Consider the following 17,643-nt stretch of genomic DNA (forward strand, 5'->3'; position numbering starts at 1 on the left):
ATCCTGCTGCTCTCGGTCTCAGCTTCCCACTTTCAGAGAAAGGATGACACCTGACCCGTGTCTTCACAGGGATATTTAAGACACAGTGAGAGAGTGACAGACAAGATCTGTACAAGAAATAAAAGCAGAAAGAGCAGTCTAGGCAGAAAAAAAAACAAGTATGGTCCAGGAATAGTAAGCAGATCATTTGAACTACCGTATTTTTCGGACCATAAGACGCACTTTTTTTCCCCCAGAAGTGGGGGGGAAAAGTCCCTGCGTCTTATGGTCCAAATATAGCCTACACATATACTTTTAAAAAAAAGGTTTTTTTACTTGCCCGGCTGTGTGTGGTCTCTGTGTGCTTGCCCGGCTCTAAATTGGTTCTAAATGCTGCTGTTTACTTTACAGGGTTGATTACATGTGTTTATGACTGTGATGTTGGGTTTTAATGCACATAAAATATTTTAGGACACTATTTGTTTCAGAATCTTTTTTTCTTCATTTCCCTTCTCTAAAAACTGGTGCATCTATGGTCCGGGGCGTCTTATGGTCCGAAAAATACGGTAGATACTTGTTCCAAACAAAACAGGAAAAATTCAAAGCTAAGAAAAACAAATTTATCAAAAGTTGTATTTCAGTAGTATTTAGAAAATAGACAAATCATATTACCTAGGGTGAAAAAGAGATGAAAAGAACATCCTCAAAATGACAGGGTAACAATCAGATCTAAATTGCATATTATATTAGAAAATATTAATTAGATTACCCATAATTATCACTAGACAGACCCTGGCATCAACAAGCCAAGGTTGAGGGGAGTTTATTAGCTCTCTACTCAACCTCTCAAGCACAGACCTCGGACACAGCAGTATCTTTCTGCAAATGCAGCCTTCGTCCCTTTGTCTCTACTTTGGACAATTTGGGGGAGTAAGCAAGTGGCACATTGGGATCTTTTTCTCCCTAAGTCTCATGTCCTCTCCTACAAAATGTGCTACAGAAACCAGGATTGCTAAACTCAAGGATGCTGTGAGAATCGAGAGTAAGTGTATGAACAGCCTCTACAAATGGAAAAAAGATGCATGAATTCATTTTTGCTCTTGGTAACTGACACCTATCAAACCAACAGTGGGGACTCATTCACATTCCGATTCCGTGTGAATCGTAATATGCAAAGCACACATCACCAAGAGAAGAGAAAGAGAGCGCCGGCATCATAACCCCTTTTCTGCCTGACAGCCACAGACACACCTGCATGCTCAGCGCTCAAGTGGACTACATCAAAGGAAAGAAGGCGAGGGCTCGATCATGAAAATTCATTATCACTTCATATTATTTCTTTGCTGAGGTAAGGGGTTAGTGCCATCTCTTGCTTTGCTTTTCATAAAAAAATAAAGAAAATTAAAAAAAAACAATGAGCCATTTGAAGACAGGGTCCCAGCCTTCTGGGAAAACACACATAACCACAGTGTACTTGGCCTGTTTCATGCTGACAACCCTTGCAAAGTGTTCTTAGTTTTCATGCCTTGATTTCACATTGTTCTGCTTTCCTAAAGACCACCAGGATATAGTGTAGCAATCACAGCCTTTCTCTAGAAAAATCACTTAAAACCCACTCTTTGATTTACCACAGTTAGGACCTAAGAAATGGGCTCTCACCAAGCCTGGTAGAAGCACTTCAAGTGTGCTTGCTGTCTCTGCAAACTATTTTATAGACAAGCCTCAGATGGGAAAAACATTTCAAAGGATTTGAAGGAACACCCAAGTCAAACAAATTTCCTAGCCATGATGGTCTGACTTGGTTAGAGCAGCAGTTTTCAACTGGTGTGCCACATTCAATACCTAACTAGTTATTCGATAGTAAGAGGCACTGACCTCTTTTCCCTTAGCCCATCAAATAAAAAATTAAGAAAATGACAACAGCCATGAATCAAAATTACACCAAGTGTACATGAATCAAAATTACACCTTTTTTTGGTCAGATTGGGGGGGAAAAAAAATAGTATGTTTTTTGATGTGCCACAGAATTGTATGTGTGCCGTGAGATTAAAAAAAAAAAGGTTAAAAACTGCTAGGTTAGAGGGAAAAGCTGTAGTTGACCATATATGACGATTCCTCCCAATGACAGGAAAGTCTTCCTAGGTTAATTTAACAAATTATTTCATTTACAGTGATTTTCACTGAAAATCAGACACACAAACCAGAAAAAAATAAATTGAAAACAGCTATGGCGGTTTGATACCACAGGATCAGAAACACATCCGGTGCCTTTTAGTAACGGTAGAAACTTACAGGAGAAATATCACTGAGCAGCCTGCTGGGACGGTTATGAGGCCAGAGCGAGGCCCTGGTGTTGGAGAGCTGGCTCCAAGTCAAACAGCAGCCATCGATGGGTCCACTGAGCCTTTGTTCATAGCATCGCCTCCATTGGGAATTGCCCTCCCCATCTTTCCAGGCCCAGCTCAAACACTCTCTTCCCCACGTTTTCCCAGTGAGAAAGTCATCTCGCTATCTAGTGGGTTCCTAAGACTTTGTCTATATTTCTCACGAAGGACCCATCTTATTCTGCTTCATATTTTGTATGCATGTATACAGCTTCTCTCCCCATTACTCAGCTCCTGGACGGTAAGGTCTAGGTGCCAGCACTGTTCTGGATGCTGTGTATTGACTATCTCTAATCCTCACAAGCTGCACACACAGCAGGGACAGGCGGGAATCCATATCTGTGGGTTTCATATCTGCAGACTGAACCAATCCAAATGGGAAACAGAATTTTTCAAACATGACTAAGAATCTACGGATGCGGAGGGCCAACTGTACTCAGTGATCCACGCCTTTTTATACATGTGGGACTTGAGCATCGTGAGTTTTATATCAGCTGGGGCAGTGGTCGGCAAACTCATTAGTCAGCAGAGCCAAATATCAACAGTACAACGATTGAAGTTTCTTTTGAGAGCCAAAATTTTTAAACTTAAACTTCTTCAAAATAGACTCACCCAGGACGTGGTATTTTGTGGAAGAGCCACACTCAAGAGGGCAAAAAGCCACATGTGGCTCGCGAGCTGCAGTTTGCTGACCACGGAGCTGGGGGGATCTTGGAATCAATCCCCTGCGACTCCCCAGTACTGAGGGGCAACTGTATTAAGCCCATTCCATAGCCAAGGAAACTGAGACAAAGTGAGGTGCCTAATTGGTCTGAGCACTGTCAGCTGTTAAAGGGAAGAGCTGAAATCTGAACCAAGCTCATCTCAATTCATAGACTTTTGTTCTTTCTTTCCCAACATGCTGCCCCCAGTGGTTACAGAAAAATATATTTGTAATGAAGGCAACACAAAAATAGCTCAATAACTAAGTACAATAAACTTAGTTTCCATATTTACATTAGCCTCATGTATCCCTTTTGTACTCATGCTTTTTTAATAAAAACATTTTTAGTGTTGATTACAGAGAGGAAAGGAAAGGGAGAGTTAAAAACATCAATGATGAGAAAGAACGACTGATCAGCTGCCTCCTGCACACCCCACACTGAGGAATGAGCCCACAACCTGGGCATGTGCCCTGACCATGAAGCAAACCTGGAACCTCCTAGTTCATAGGTCAACGCTCAACTTTTGCGCATCACCTGACGTTCAGAAGAATCACTGTGCAGCCCAACCCTGCAGGGGCCTCCTGCCCACCGTAGTCTGTATGCCACACAGACACCCTGAGGGTGTCTACCCCATTGCTGCTCCAGTCATCCCTTGTGGCTGTAACAAAGGCATGGGCCCCTAGCAAAAATGGTGAATGATAGCCACTGTCCCAACACCTGGTTTTCTCCAAAGATGCTCAAACACTGGGGGGAAGCGTGCAGAAAGATGGCCTCACCTATGACCAGAAAGGCAGTGTCCTGCAAAGAAAGAGCCAGATACTTACCTACGAGTCTGGGCATCAGAAATTGAACTTGACAGAGGTAAAGAGAAAATGTCCGAGGTCTGTTTATTCCCCATCCTACATTCCACCTTCATCAACCACCCAATTCTTAAATAGTTCTGACTCACATACTTTCCCAATGAAGAGGCAGCGAGGCATTGCGGGAAAGCACAGAACCCGGCCGTGCAGAAATGGACCTGAGCCTGCGCTGCAAATGGTTAGGTGAGTCTTCATCTCTCTAAGCCGCAGGTTTACCAACTATAAAATGAGGGCGGGAACATCAAAGACACAGGTAATTTATTAAATACTCTTAAGAACTACTCATACACCTGTGTGTACACATGTGAGAGACAGAAATGATTAACATGTGGACTCAACAAATGGGAGCTATTGTTATTACTGCTTTACATTTGTTTTCCCTTTTTTCTTATACAGGCTATATACTGTGTAATGAAAGTCTAACTCATGATGCTAACTTGGTGTCACTTCTAAGCACAATATAATCGCTCAGTAACAATAACCCAGGAAAAGGACTCAAAAGCCAAGGAGGCACGCAATTATGTTTCAGCCACATTGTCATAAAATGTACTCACCTGATACAGTCTGTGAAGTTCAAGCCATTGTTCAAGCAAAATTACTATTTCCTCAAGAAGCCCATTGGGGGCCTTCAATGCTGGACCTTGGACCACCCATCCCTGCCTTTCCTCACAGCATAAAAGAACAGTGGGGTGTCCAGAGTGCACAGACCAGACCCCAGGAGAGTTCTTGAAAACTACCATTCACTGATTTTTATAGCCCAAAGCATGTTATACGGTATTTATCAAAATCTTTGTCTTTTTGCTAAATTATATTGTCCTATCAGGTAAGTTCAGGTTTCATCATTCGACTACTAATTTTATTTAAATCTCAATGTACAAGTATTATACATTTCATTCTGCCCATTGCTGTGAAGCTCAATGTCATTTCTGAAAACAATCTCTTCCTCACCCCACCCCCCAAGTGAAATGATGCAGTATTAAAAGGAAATTTTAAATCCTTCTGCTTTCTTTAACGAAGCGAAGAGGAAAACCTATAGAATGAATGGGACCTGGGAGATGAATCAACCAAGTGCAGAGGGGCACAGAGGGACAACCCCATGTGCATTCTGGGGCAGACCAACATTTAATAAGATTTCTCACTGAGTCAAAACTGGTTTGGCTCAGTGGATAGAGCGTTGGCATGCAAACTGAAAGGTCCCTCGTTCGATTCCGGTCAAGAGCATGTACCTCGATTGTGGGCACATCCCCGGTAGGGTGTGCAAGAGGCAGCTGATCAATGATTCTCTCTCATCAATGTTTCTAACTATCTCTCTCTCTTCCTCTGTAAAAAATCAATAAAATATATATATTTTTTTTAAAGATTTCTCACTGAGACAAGGAAATGCAAATACTGAGTAGAACACTGATGATACTTATGAACGTGAGTCACTTTTTTTGGTGTGATAACATGATGCAGTTTTTTCCAAGGCTCTCTTATATTTCAGAGATAACTAACAAAATGCAGGTTTCCCCAAACAATGAATATATGCACATTTTAACAGCTCATAGCTCAGTTTTGTAAATGAAATGTATTTTAATAAACATTGTCTTTATAATTATTCAATGTGTGTGTATGCATTTTTTGGGGGGGACACTCTATGTTTACAGCTGACCTAATATGCGGGGTAGGGTCTGCTGCAGATGGTTTGGGTTGGGGTGGGGTTAGCAGTAGAAATGAAACAAGACTGGTGGCCAGCTGACCATGACGGGAGCTAGGGAATGGGAACAGGGGGATTCTTACACTATTCCCTCCACTTTTGCAAAATTTTACACGTGTCCACTTAAAAATATTAAAAGTGAATAAAACTTCACAAAACCAAAGGAAAAAAGCAATCTGTGAATGTCATTATCAGACCAGGACTAAAACAGTAGCATATGTGCATATGTCTTTACCCTGAAGAGCAGCTAAAAGTATTAAGTAGCATTCAGATATCTTTCGTATGAAAAAACAAAGTTTGTAGATTAAACCAACACTAGTATTATTATTTGGAATTCAACGTAGATGCGGCTTAAAAGTCACAACTCACCTTTTTCAAAGCACAAGCCTTTACTACTTTTTCATATCGTTCCTTTTCATATTTCTTCCCAAATAAAATATTACTCCTCACAGTTCCTGGAAACACCCAGGGCTGCTGAGCAACATAGGCGACCTTTCCATTCACAGTGACCAATCCCTGGCTCGGGGGCAGTTCCCGCAGCACAGCAGCTAACAGCGAGGACTGAAAGAGATCACAAACAAAGCGTTAAAGGTATATCCTATATAATAAAAGGCTAATATGCAAATTGTCCCCTCTACCACAAGTTCGACCATCAGGCAGGCTGGGCCAACCGCCCATGTCCCCTCCCCCTGGCCAGGCTGGCCCGACGCCAACCATGCACAAATTCATGCACCGGGCCTCTAATACACACACACACTGAGTGGCCAGATTATTATGCGTTTAGAGATCATAATAATCTGGCCACTCAGTGTGCATCATAGGCCTGGTGTTTACTGCAGTTGTCCCAGCAACCAGGTAGCCTTCACTTCACAAAGACTAGTTCCTGCAAAGCTATGTGTACATAATACATGCAATGCACCAGAAAAGATTATTTAAAGAACTCTGAAGAGTCATGTTTCTGAAAAACAAAAACCCATCATAAGAGAAATAAACCCCTGTCCTTTTTACAGCCTATGTTTAGATTTCTATATGCTATTGTTTCAGAACACACAAGATTAAGTATACACGCACATTTCCTTCAACTGTTAGAGTACACAGACATGACTTCTCTAAGGTCTGCCCTGACAAAAAGAAGTCCCATTTTCTCAATCATTCCAGCCTGAACAGCTGTCACTGAAGTAATTTCCTTCACTGAGATGGCCAACTTCCAGACAGGCAGTTCCCAACTGTGCCACTTGAATGACCAAAGAGAAAAACATAATGTGCTGTGTCCAGATTTATTGGTCCATGAACATTCCATGGAACACACTTTGAGAAAGGCCACTCTAGGTATACCCAACTCACACCTGTGTTACATATGGCTTTGGGCTCCACCCGGAGATTTTAACATGGGATGTGACATTGCTTCAAGCTGCCCAAAGACCTTACAACTCACCTTTCCTGCTCCCACAGGTCCAACCACAGCTAACAATTCACCGGGTCTGACAGTGAAGGAAAGGTCTTTTAGGGTCGGGGTTTCTGATACCTACAAACGAAAGTTTACAAAAAAGAGTGTCCATTTCAATCAAGTAAGACACATCAAATAGTTGAGGAAATAATATAATAGTCATTGATACTATTGTGTGCGGATAACCCACATCGTTCTCCTTCTTATTGGCTTTAGGAAGGCCTCTTCTTTTCACATAGTTCCTTAAGGACACTGCTCTAGACACACAATGTAAGTAGGAAAGACAAAGCACCTTCTCCAAATGAAAACTTCTTGATGCGTACTATCTTATTAAAAGGAAATATACTTCAACACTCAGTGTGAGTGGTTTTCATCATTTACAAATTGTCACAACCCTGGGTTTTATTCTTATTTCATTCACCTCCACAAGGTGGCAGCATAAGTTCATGGCATGCCTGTACTTCACTAATAAAAATTTGAAATCGCTACCCATCTCTCCATCCTCATTTGATAAAGACCAAATCCATGCATTTCACGAATGAAATGCCAGTCAGGGAGACCTTCCCTCACCCACCTGTAGGGCTGTGTAGTGGAGCTGGGTAGAGTCTTTCTCCTACATGTGCTTCATCTTACCTCAGCTTCTCTCCAAACTCCCCAATGTCTGAGCCCATCCCCTACCCCGGGGAGCTTTCATTTGTTACACTCCCTAACTGCCTCTAGCAGAAGGCATAATCCATTCACAGGCAATGCCAACACAATAGAACAGGGTGATCTGTGCACTACTATAATGCAAGAGGTAAAAAAGTCTGAGAACATAACATGTTGAGGTTCTTGGAAGAATAGAGTAGCTCATTTCACAATGTAGCATAGTTTGGTACAAAAGAAATTTGGTCATGGGTCATAGAAAGGGGGTGTTAGCTACCTCGATGCATTCAACAGAGTACATCTCTACAATGAGTGTTAATGATGCTTTCTATAAATGCTTAACAATGTATTATGGGGAGGAATACACAGCAGGAGGTAAATCTACTGTATTAAGGCAGGGCAGGTTAGATGAGGCAGCTTATGTGAGCTTCCATGTGCAAAGTGCAATGATGTGGTTTTATGTATTAGGGATTTATTTTGCTGGAAATGGCAGACACCAAATTAAAAGCAGGTGACCCCGAGGCGAGTGGCACAGGAATGAAAACACAGTCCACGGAGTCTGGACCCCTGACCACTGGAGAAGAGAGAGCCGGCATTGCGATGGAAAGGAGTGCCGGCCGCTTGGGCACCTGTTTGCTCCGAGCTCCATTTCTATGATCGGGCTGCCAACTTCCTGAGAACTGCAATTAACTCCAGCTCAGCCCTTGGAGAGCACAGTCCGAGGCCAGGAGGCAGGAGTGAGAGAAGCTGGTCCGTCCACCTGCTTCCAGCACCCTTACCCCAACAGTCACCTCATCTCCGCAGGGCCAGCACCAGCACCACAGCCCTTCCCGTTGTAGTCCCTCCGTCTGTGGGTCCTGCTCAAAACTGATGACCCTCTGGTCCATGTCACCTCCTCCCGAGTTCTGATAGCGCTAGCGGTGGAATTTGGAACCGCTTCTTGCCACTGCTCATCTCTGGGCCGGCCACCTATGTAACTAGTTACATGCCTGAAATTCCCTCTTCCTGTGGTGTGGGTTCTGTTTTCCTGACTAATCCAGAAGGATGTGCACAGAGGACCACGGAACCAGGGAGAAAAGCGTTTCAGTTTTTTGAAACTGAGTGTGCAAGTTGGAGAACTTCTTGAGCGTGGTCCCTGATTTGTTTTTCTTTCCCCATTTGCCTAGATGTCATATATAAACCAAGTCCTGGGGAAATCCTGGTGATCCTGCCAGCTCAACCTGTCAGCTTGCACCCCAGTTGAAGCCGTTAGACTGGGACTCACTGAGCTTACTGTACCCGCCTGCTGCCTCCGCCCTGCTCACTGTACCCGCCTCACTGCCACCAAAGTAGCCGGCACCATCGAGAAGCTTAGACTAGGGGAGCAAAGATCCAAATCATGGCTTCATCCAACATGTCATAACATGGTCTGCTAACAATTAAGAAAAAATTGAACCCTCTAATCCTGTAAATTCAAACATTACAATGTACATATTTTTAAGTTCAAAATACCTTGAAAGTTCTCCTAAAAAGGAGACAAAGAGCAACGTTTCAAATGCCTTAGGGCTGATTTTATACTTCATCTCCATTCAACGCAAACCTTGTTCCTGATTTTAAGAGTTTTTTATAACACACTTTCAGTAAATGAGCAATTTACATCTGATACCATCTGCATAATCCCAACATTCTCTACTACATCTAAGTCACCAGTTGTCTTTTAGCAGCCATGACCTCGTAATAAAGGATTTGTTACCTTATCCCAAAAAGCAGTAAAATCTTGCACATGCACTATCGTTTCACTGTCTGATGGTAGCTGATAGTCGCCCTGTGTTACTTCATCAAGCAACAGAAAGTTCTACAGAAAAGGGAAAAATACAGATCGTTAAAACTGCATAAATAAAAGCACAAACAAAAATAACTGCTTTCCTGGAATTTGAACTACCAAAACTTTACACGGGGTACATGTCATTTTATCATACGCACTACACAGGGTACATGTCACTTTACCAAACGCACGTAAGTGTTAGTTCACATCAGAACATATCCTATAACATATTTTCCAATTGAACCTGGAACAACTGAGGTTTGAAATGTGAGGGCCCATGGATTTTCCCAGTAAGTATGTACTGTAAAGGTAGTATTTATTTTTCTCATCGTTTTCGTTAAGTCTGTCAATCAATAGTAGGCTATTTGCAGTTAAGTTTAAGGGAGTCACAAGTTACACACAGGTTTTTGACTGTGCAAGGGGGTCGGCGCCTTGAATCTCCATGCTGTTCAAGGGCCAATTATATATTTTGACATAAAATTCATATATCTATATTTTTAACACATATAATTATATAATATACTGTAAACTGTATTTGTAGTACAGTATTAAATATAATAGTATTACATATTGTTATTGTTACATATAATGTAATATAAATTACTAGAGGCCCGTTGCATGATATTCGAGCAACAATAGGCCTTCCTTCCCCTGGCTTTGTTCCCAGTCACCAGGGAAGCCGGCAAGTCCTCACTCCCGGGCTGATCAGGAGCCAAGTCCCAGGAGCCACCAAATCCCAGGAGCCGGCAAGTCTTCGCTCCTATAGCTCTGCAGCCCGTTCCTAGCAGGGGTCCTACCCCACTCAGCCACTCTGCGCATGCATATGCAAATTAAACCTTCATCTTTGTTGGGTTAATTTGCATACTCACTCCTGATTGACTGTGGGCGTAGTGGAGGTACAGTCAATTCACATGTTTGTCTATTATTAGGTAAGATTATTAGGTAAGATGTGTCAGCAATATACTGTATATTAGAATTCATGGCCTCCAGGTTATCTTGGTAACTTTCTCAACAAATGTACTAATAACCCTGAAGAGATAATATTGTTGTTACAAACCTGAACACATTTATAACCTGGGCATTTTTATTGCTTTACTTTTGCATTACTAGCAATAAACACAAGAGTTGATAGGAAATTATTCCATAAATATTTACTGAATCATACCCTGTGCCAAGCACCATTCGATGTGCCAGGAACACAGAGACAAAAGCCATTCCAGGCCTTCAGCGGATCAGGCTGGCGCCGGAGCACAGGCTGGGAGCACATTATCAATGACTGAGACCATGAATGAAAGCCCCGACTCTGCTGCTTAGCTGTTGCGACCTTGAGCTGGGCAGACACTCAAGTGCACACTGCTTGTTCTTTCTGTGTATCAAATCAATATATCACCACTTGTCATAAACAATTACTGTTTTAAAAGTAAAACACACTAAGTGTCTATCTCTTAAAAAATATTTCATGAGCCAAAACCTGTTTGGCTCAGTGCATAAAGAGTCAGTCTATGGACTGAAAGGTCCCTGGTTTGATTCTAGTCAAGGGCATGTGCATTGGTTGCAGGCACATCCCTAGTGGGGGAGGGTGCAGGAGGCAGCTGATCGGTGTTTCTCTCTCATCAATGTTTCTAACTCTCTATCCCTTTCCCTTCCTCTCTGTAAAAAAATCAATAAAATATATTTTATATATATATATATATATATATATATATATATATATATATATATATATATTTCATGAGCACCTTTTCACAATCACTCACGTCTTTTCTCCTTAGTAAGTGCCCTCTCCTCAGCAGCAGAAATGCCATGTCTTCCACCTCTTGCTACTTTCCAGGGTAGTTAGGGGCTATTCAATACTGGGTAGCTGAATAAAACGGTCCTGATAACCACTGCAAATCTAACATAATGACCCAGAGGAACACTTCCTCTTGTTCTGCAAATCTACACTAATAAAAGAGAAATATGCAAATTGACCATAACTTCATAGTGCCCACCAGCCAATCAGGAGTGAGTATGCAAATTAACCTCACTGCCTCCCTGGAGACTGACAGCTCTCAGCATGGCCTGCTTGGCTGTTGGCATGTGTGGGACAGGCAGGCCCTGCAGAGAGCAGAGGACAATGGGGAGTGGGCCTAACCCATCAGTAGGACATCCCCTGAGGGCTCCCGGATTGGAGAGAGCACAGGTCAGGTTGAGGGACACCCCCAAACCCCGTGCATGAATTTCATTCACCAGGCCTCCAGGGTGAGACATAATGAGAAAAGCTACACTGGTGCAGAAACTGAATAAACTGAGACCACCACCACCCAGCCCCAAAATATCTCAGAACCTATGGCAGACTGCTGGCTGTCCTCAAAACCCGCTCTCAGGCTTCTGTGGTACCAAAACCCTGATTTCCAGCTGTCTGCGGCAGTCTGGAGAAGGATCTCTCTCCCAGCCTCCCGTGCAGATAGAAGCCCTGTGACTACACACAGACCAGTGGAGTGAACACATACAGCAACCTTTCTCGGCCCACAGCCTGGGAATTGGAGGCGGTGGCCAGCTTGCTCAAGGCCCAACACAGGGGAGCAACAAGAAAGAGTCTGAGTCTCTGGCATCATAAAGGATCCTCCCAGCCAGGGACTTGTCATGGAGTGAATTCTGTCCTCCCCAAAAGTTATGTTGAAGTTAGAGGGTGATTACATAAGTAATTCATTAAGGGGTGGTCATGCTGGAGTATGGTGGGACCCCCAAACCCGGTATGACTGGGATCCTTATAAAAAGGAAGAGAAATGCAGAGACAAACGCACAGGCAGAGAACAGCCACGTGAGAGAGACCGGAATGGCATGTTACAAGCCAGAGAGCACCAAGGGTTTGCCAGCAACCACCAGAAGCAGAGAAAGGCAAGGAAGGATTCCCTCCTTCACTTCAGAGCGGGGTTGAGGAACATCTGGCCCGAGGGCCATATAAGGCCCACGAAATCATTTGGTCTGGCCATGCCAAGGCATGAGGGGTGAGTTAATTAAATGTCTGAGCAAATATAGCAAGCCAAATTTTTAAGTTGATAATTTTATATGGCCTGGGAATGATGCTACACATATCTAAATCGCCCTTGGCAGAAAAAAAATACTCCCACACATGCTTTAGAGGGATGGTGACCCTGCTGACACCTTGATTTCGAGCCTCCAGAACTCTAAAACAATGAATTTTTTGTGCTTAAGCCACCCAAGGTTGTGGTACTTTGCTCCTGCAGCCCTAGGAAACAAGTACAGAACCTTACAAGGATGTTTGCCTGAACAGAAAGTCCCCTGTGTAAGGAGCTTTAACAGGAATGTTCTATAACCCATAGGCAAACCTAATCCCAACCGGTATAGAAGGCATCTGAAATTAGCACGTGAAAAACAAAACAGCACATAAAGAAGTCACCTTCTAAAAAACTGTAAACACCCTTAATATTCTCGTCTGTGATTCCGAAAAGCTACCAATGTGATGCCCTACTTCAAAAGAACAACTGGGAAACAATGGAAATGAAAGCGTCTCTATAGGAAAAGGGAAATGGGTCCCTCTGCATTCCTCTCGAAGGCCCAGCAAGCATGAGGCACCATCTGCTCATTCAGTCCTTCACTCACCCTCTCACCCAGACCAAGAACCTACTCAAACCTGGCTCTATTCCTACCCTCCCAATCCCATGTCTAGGCAGTGAGGCCAGGTGGTCTGAGGACACCTCTGCAGGCTTTAGACCCACTGCTTGACTTCTCTCTGCACACCTCCCCTTCCTAGTCAACCAACTACCAACTCTTACCTATTCTGCCACAATCCACTCCTCTCTCCAACCCTCTATTCCTCTGGAAACAGCATTAATGACAGGATCTCACTCACTGCCAATTGTTGAAAATACTGGCGTAACTTCTTTTGCCGTCTCCCTACACCTGCTGATTCCTCCCCGAGCACTCTCCAACACCACTCCCTATTGACCTCCTTAAGACTCCTCTGAGAAAGTTCAACATGCTTAAAACCTTTTAGGGACCCATCCCCACCTAAGTCCATGCTCCCAAAGTGGCCTCAGCCTTGATCCTACCCACCCTTCTGAGTCCATCTCAAATATTAGCCCTCCTAGAAAGCAAATCAGAATGCACTCTTCCTCTTCCCCCCCCCCCCCCCGCCCCCAGCACTACCCTCCCTACCTTGGAATCCTCAAAGGGACTTTAAATCTGGAAGAGGGTAGAGACCATAATATCACACACTTGACAACCACAGTCTCAATTCCACCTAATGCGGAGCCTCACACAGAGTCAGCGTATCACAGTATCTACTGGAGGGATGAACAGACTATATAGTTAGTTCAAGTGAGTTAATCCATTGAGTACATGGCTACAGCCTTAACATAGTTAACATGCAACAAGCAAAGGTAACGTGTTATAAATCTCATCTATACGGAATAAAATTCTGAGTTTAGCTTAAATATATGACCACTACAAAAAATTCAACAGTCAGTGTGTGCACTAGGATAGAAATTTCTTACTTGAAAAGGAAAAAGATAAGGAAAACCATGTACGAAGTGAGGACGTAAATCTATTGAGCACTTTCCATAAAGAGGTCTGAGTGGAGAAAGAAGTCACAATCTTTCAGCTTGTAAAGGAGCCAGCAGTGCTGGGTGCATTCTCCTCTAGCACTCGCGCTGATGAAAAAGTTGAAATAATTAAACTGCCCTCTGAGCCACGAAGTGCACACCCAGAACAGGTCATGTGGCAAAGTATCAGACGCTGGAAATGGAGCCAAAAAGATTGACTTCAGAGTGGTTGGTAGGCAAAAACCTAAGCCGCTTTGGTAACAATATAACCTCAGAGACAAATTTTACTGCTTGCAGAAGCTGCTGAAGATGTTCAGGGCATTGAGGTTAAGACAAGGTCCTTTATAATCCTACTAGAGGCCCGATGCACGAAATTCCTGCAAGAATAAGCCTTCCTTCCCCAGGCTGCAGGCACCAACTTCCCTCTGGTACCCGGGACCAGGGCTTCCTTCACAGCCCCAGCTTCATCTAGAAGATCGTCTGGCTGGCCAACCTAATGAGCATATTACGTTTTTATTATTATAGATTATCATAATAGATTGGACTCATTCCATGCCAGTTTAAAACTTTGATTCCACAGAAACAGGAAACCTTTGGAGATCCCCGGAGGAAGACTAAGTGATTATAACAACACTTAAGGAAACAATCCACATGCCAGAAGATGCGAAGAAGGCAATGTTACAAGGCTTAAGAACACAGGGTTCTGCCGAAACCGGTTTGGCTCAGTGGTAGAGCGTCCGTCTGTGGACTGAAAGGTCCCAGGTTCGATTCCGGTCAAGGGCATGTACATTGGTTGTGGGCACATCCCCGGTAAGGGATGTGCAAGAGGCAGCTGGTCGATGTTTCTCTCTCATCGACGTTTCTAGCTCTCTATCCCTCTCTCCTCCTCTATGTAAAAAATCAATAAAATACTTTTTTTTTTTAAAGACAGAAAAGAAAACAGGGTTCTGGGGAGAATCCTAGTTCTCCTCCTTACAAGCTATGTGGAGATGGCACACTATTTCCCCCATAAGGTGGGTACCCTTCTGCTCATCTCCTTCAGCACTGCTGGGATTAAATGAGATGGCGTGAAGGGCTTCAGGAGTGTCTGGGCCACAGGCAGCACATGCAGCAGCAGCAGCATGAACACAGTATGTAAGCAAAGCCCCCACCTGGGGAAGTTACAGAGCACATTCAAGAAGGAAGCTACGTAAAATAATCTGCACTGAACCGCACAGGCCATCTCTTAACAAAGCTGATAGAAACCTCTGTCAGGGAAGGCAAAAAGAAACACGGGGGACCAGAACTGACCCCGGATGTCTCATCTGTTTTATAGGTAATGCTGTTTTGTGTTTTGTTTTCTTAAACAGTATAGAAATTTAATCATAAAACATCTCAGATTTTATGGCAAGAACTTCCCCCTACCAGATTGCCCAATACTATCTGATTTGACTAAAGATCTATCTGTGGGCATTCACTGCAGTGAAGACACAGGAACAAAACCAAGTAGATTTCTGGCCAACCCCAGACACTCAAGTTCCTGGCCTGACACAGAGCCAATGCATCTTCCTTTTTAGACGTTTTCATACATACAGATTCTTTGTCACCGACTGTGTCCTGGCCCTTAACCTGGTGAGGTACATTAGCTGCCCCCAGCAATGTAGGGACAACCAGTTACGAAAGGCTATAGTGGGGATAAAACCAAATTTGAAAGGCAGAGGCTGGGGCAGGAAGAAAAGACGGAAAAGGGACCACAAAGCGAGGTCCAAAAGGCAGACTGAGAAATCACAGGCAAAGCGAGGAAGAAAGGATCGATTTTTAAACAGAGAGAACTAAGTGAGGTGGAAGACGTTCTTCCGGTCCAAGGAGCAGAGACCTTCCAGCAACTCTCTCCTTCCCAGCCCAGAGACGAATCCACGTACCCCAGGACTGTGTGCAGTCCCGGCCTCGCCATTCCGGTTAGCATGGGGGACAAACTCCGTTTCCCTCTCCCGCAGTTATGACATTACGCTGTGCTGCGACATTCACGCTGCCCATAAATCATCAGCGACGCTTACGTTACTTGAGATGCGCTCTACCTAAGGACATGGGGAGGAGCCTGTACGACATTTTGGAGTGACCGCAGATTTGGCACTAAGTACAAGGAGGCGTGATTTTACTTAAAACCCGCCAAAAACTTTTTTAAAAAAAGTTCCTTGTCAACAAACCTGGACCCTTCTGATGGTGACCAAGGCCTCTGACACCTTCTCGATGGCCGAGGGGAAGAAGAGAGTGACGGTCAGCCGCACGGCCCCGTAGAGCGTCACGGCCACGAACACGCGGCTGGCCGTGATCTTGTTGCCAAGGAGCACGTAGGCCGTGAAGGTCACGAAAACGATGATTTTGCTTGCCACGAAGAATGATGCCAGATTCATTCCCCTCAGGTAGGAGCTTCTCAAAATCTTGGAAATCTCCTTCCTAGAAAAGAGTAGAGCATGTTTTAAGGGGAAGCATCGACAGCCAACTCAGGAAACGAATTCAAGTCCCTTCCTCTTTCTAAGGAGTGGACACACTTGACAATAACCATTCAACAGTCCCAACCCCGGGGCCAGCTCCCACACGACAACAGCACGCTCCATACACACTCGCTCACCCACCCACAGGCAGGACCAATGTGCACTTGAACATTCTGGGTCAGTCAGACCGGGTTTGAACATTCATTTGTGAGCACAGGTCGTGCTCCAGGCACCTCGCTGATGGCACAGAGATGAAGCCTGTCCCTTCCAAGAGCAAAATAACTTGATGGAAGAGAGAATAAACAACTGAAAACTTGTGAGACATCAAGATATTAGGCAGAAGTCTCCAGCACAGAACAGGGGTGAGGGTGGGGGTGGGTGGAGTGGGGGGCAGGGGAGCACAGAGAAGAGGCATCTTACTGGGACCCGTGGACCCATGAACCAGTGGAGTCAGGGTGAGGCACACGCACAGAACCTGAGGAGCAGAGCCTGAGTCGGTCAGGGGTCAGAGAAGAATCACAATGGGAGTGCTTTGGACTTTTGAGAAATATGAAAAGTATGGTGGATATATACAAAAACTTACCTCCTTAAATCGGTAATAAGGTCGGCAAATGGCTTTTCCCAAGCATACATTTTTATTATCCGGATGCCAGTTATCACTTCATTCATGGTTCTGATTCTGACGTCTGTGAACGTTGCGGTCTTACTCCTAAGGGGACAGATGTGAGAGATGAGCCATGGTGACCACTGCCAACTTCCCTTATCAGCAGAGGACACAGGCAGAGACCAGAGATCCAATAATTCCCTTCAGCTCTTTTGCACTGAGAACAAGGGCAGGTCCTACTCAAAACACAAATGGGGAAAATCTTCAACTGGGAAGTCAGCAATTCATCCCAGTTCAAGAAGCAATTTGGAGAGCTTGCAATACCTGCTGAGGAAGATGTGAGAAACGAGTCAGAGACAACCTGTCTGCTCAAGGAGGTCATGGTTGGGTAGGGAAGAAAGAAAAGCACCCAATTCGCCGAGCAGGAGTGAGTCAGTGGTTGATATCAACCCATGAGCCAGGAAGTCACAGTTCAATTCCTGCTCAGGCACATGCTAGG

General features: G+C 44.2%; 1 protein-coding gene across 3 annotated transcripts in view; it reads right to left on the reverse strand.

The window, feature by feature from the left end:
• ABCC4 (ATP binding cassette subfamily C member 4) overlaps positions 1 to 17,643 on the reverse strand; it is a 214,081-nt gene that overhangs the window by 127,662 nt on the left and 68,776 nt on the right. For all 3 annotated transcript variants that reach the window (XM_036456293.2, XM_036456292.2, XM_045588736.1), the window contains exons 7-11: positions 17,124 to 17,249; positions 16,253 to 16,502; positions 9,448 to 9,549; positions 7,059 to 7,148; positions 5,993 to 6,184 (exon numbers count right to left, since the gene is read on the reverse strand). In XM_036456293.2, coding sequence (XP_036312186.1) covers positions 5,993 to 6,184; positions 7,059 to 7,148; positions 9,448 to 9,549; positions 16,253 to 16,502; positions 17,124 to 17,249 — 760 coding nt within the window. The remainder of the gene's footprint in view (positions 1 to 5,992; positions 6,185 to 7,058; positions 7,149 to 9,447; positions 9,550 to 16,252; positions 16,503 to 17,123; positions 17,250 to 17,643) is intronic.

The sequence above is a fragment of the Pipistrellus kuhlii genome, unplaced genomic scaffold, assembly GCF_014108245.1.
Source record: "Pipistrellus kuhlii isolate mPipKuh1 unplaced genomic scaffold, mPipKuh1.p scaffold_m20_p_3, whole genome shotgun sequence".
Lineage (NCBI taxonomy): Eukaryota > Metazoa > Chordata > Mammalia > Chiroptera > Vespertilionidae > Pipistrellus > Pipistrellus kuhlii.